Consider the following 2,577-nt stretch of genomic DNA (forward strand, 5'->3'; position numbering starts at 1 on the left):
CCACCCCCGTCTGACCTGTGATCCCTGCCCTGCCCGCTGTGTTCTCCCGGTGCTCCTCCCCCGCACCCAGGCTCGCCGACCTTACCTCGGGAGGCAGCCAGGAAGAAGGCGAGGAGCACAGGCCCCCAGCGCCGCCTGCCAGCCTCCGGGACTGGGGGAAAACCCATGTCGCCGTCGGGCAGAGCTGCGTCTGGCGCAGCCGGGCCAGAGCGGAGCCCAGGGGCACGCAGAGGGTACTCCTGGTTCGCAGCGAGCGGACGGGACGCGGCCGGCGGGGAAACCTCCGGGCGAGTGAGTGTCGAGCAAGTGAGCGCAGACGGCCGCCCGCTCCAGGGGCCCCACAGCACCCCCGGGCGGCCATGGAGGGCACTGCCTCTCCAAGGCTCCATGGGAGGGACTTCCCACTGTCCCGCACGGCCTGGCCCTGTAAGGTGGGGGAGCCAGGCAGTATCCCAGAGAGTCAGCAGCGCAGCTTGATCGCTAGTTTCACGCCTTTTCTTCTCTCCTCTATTCCTGTTTGCAGAGGATAAGTATTGGTGCAAAGCCTGAGAAGTACATCTACGTCTAACTTAGCATCATCATCACAGATTGTATCAGCCCTCACCCACCAGCAGGGGCTTGTACCGATCACCCTCCAACCCAGCCCAGGTCCTGATATGTAGTAGGCACTCCCAGTAGTGGAATGGATGGATGGAATCTAACTTTTGTAAAGAGCTGGGTGAGTTGGAGCAGGCTCGACTGTAGATTCCAGAGCCTGCAACACTCTTGTGAACATGTACACATGCACACAGGTGCAGGCTTGGCACACCCATACACTGGGACACGTGTGTGAGGTGTGTGTGTGCACGCGCACACAACATTGGGTAGTGTGTCCCATAGAAAATCACCACCACTCCTCTGGCCCAGGCCCCAGCATCACCTTGCAGCCTCTCTTACTCCCTGTACCCAGATGTCTGCAGGACGCTCTCACACATGCCCACCTCTAGCCCTCTGCTCTTGCACCACACCCAGTACTGGCACTCCTGGCAATGTCTCTCTCCTTTCTTCCAAGTTCTTCTTATCGCTCAGGGCTCGACTCAGGCTCTTTCCCTTTACAAAGCCCCCTGAATCTCCCCTGAAGGTCTCCGTCCAGTCTACACCCCCTTTGTCTACCACACCAAGCCTGGGGTTACCAAACAGCTGGTCTTCCCCCCAGGCTCATTTGCCCTCCTGGGCTAGACTATGAGCTTTTGGGAACCAGGGTCTGTCTCTGATGTTTCCGAGTCCCTGGCACAAAACTGGGCATAGGGGAGATGTTTGATACACACTTCTCTGAATGGATAAGTTGATGTGTAAGTGAGTAGTGATTTCCCAAATAGAAGTGGAGATGACAATGGTAAGGGCCAGGGATCAGGGGAGAGGGAGAGCCCAGCACTGTACTCTGTTTACCCCAGCCTAAGTGAAGCTTCCAAAGGCTTTGCTGACCCGTTAAGGGTCTTGAGCTCACAAGCAACACCCAGGCTGAAAGACAAAGTACAGCCGGAGTCCGTGTGGGTCAGGAGTCAGGGTGGTGAGACTCAAGGAAAGCCAAGAACTCTGGGTGTCCCATGGGTGGACTGATCCAAGTCAGAGATTCTCTGAATGCTTCCAGCCCTCACTCACAGGGTAGGGAAAGCTGCAACAGAGGAAGGGTGGGCATCATGCTATTACTATGTGAACTGGCATAGGCCTAGTCTCCCTGAAGCCAGGGACTCCCCCTGGGATGGGAGTCCCAGTGATTTCCAGGACATAATCCAAGTTCTTGGTCACAGTCCTGATCTTGTGACCCTGCTTTAGGGGACAGCCTGGGCCCTTCTTCCTGGCAGAGTGTGAGTTCTTCCACCCAGGGAAGTTACAAAGCCAACTGAAACCAGGTGGGTACCAGGCGCTCTTCCCACCCTGGCCATCGTCCGGTGGAAGTGAGGTGGGGTCACTGTAGGGTGAGACCCTAGAGCACCTGCTCTCCCTCCCCCCATCCCTTCCTGGCTTGGCCTGGCCCTGACCACCCTTGAAACCAGACTCCCTCTGCCCCAGGGCCTAGAAGGTGGATGTGAGGAGGCTGGGATTGGGGGAGAGGAGCAACTGCTCTGCCAACCCCTTACCCAGAAGGCGAGAACACCTGAGCTGGGCCCAGTCCCCCTGCCCTCCACTTACTTCCTCCCCACCATACTCCCCCCACCCCCGTGAGCCTCCTAGGTTTGCATCAGGGTGAGACACAGAGGCATTGCCCAAGGTGTGGGCATGGTCCAGAAACCTCAAGCACTGTTTCTGCAGTATCAGGGCTGAGAGGGCCATCGGGGCACCAACTTCCTCCTCACACTAGAGGCCAGGGGAAGTCAGACCCACCTCCCCATCCCAAGCTCCGACCTGGTCTTAGAGAGAAGGGGTACCATAGAGGAGCTGTATTAGAGCCCCCTCTCACTCAGTCCTGCACTGGTTAGACCCACTTCCAGGAGTCTGGGAAAATGGGAAATGTCAGTACCACCACCCTTTTGGTGAGGCTGAGAGTGGCGCTGGCATGTCTTGCTGGCAGAAGGGGCTCAGAAGGATGCAGTGCTG

General features: G+C 58.0%; 2 protein-coding genes across 2 annotated transcripts in view; one reads left to right on the forward strand and one right to left on the reverse strand.

Annotated features, from left to right (window-relative positions):
• LOC104997478 (chromosome unknown open reading frame, human C10orf54) overlaps positions 1–315 on the reverse strand; it is a 25,265-nt gene extending 24,950 nt beyond the window's left edge. Inside the window, exon 1 of the mRNA XM_010852238.1 lies at positions 86–315. Within this exon, the coding sequence (XP_010850540.1) occupies positions 86–167 (82 nt within the window). The 5' untranslated portion in view covers positions 168–315. The remainder of the gene's footprint in view (positions 1–85) is intronic.
• The window catches only part of CDH23 (cadherin-related 23), a 409,549-nt gene that overhangs the window by 365,114 nt on the left and 41,858 nt on the right, over positions 1–2,577 (forward strand). The window lies entirely within an intron of this gene.

The sequence above is a fragment of the Bison bison genome, unplaced genomic scaffold, assembly GCF_000754665.1.
Source record: "Bison bison bison isolate TAMUID 2011002044 unplaced genomic scaffold, Bison_UMD1.0 scf7180017864309, whole genome shotgun sequence".
Taxonomy (NCBI): domain Eukaryota; kingdom Metazoa; phylum Chordata; class Mammalia; order Artiodactyla; family Bovidae; genus Bison; species Bison bison.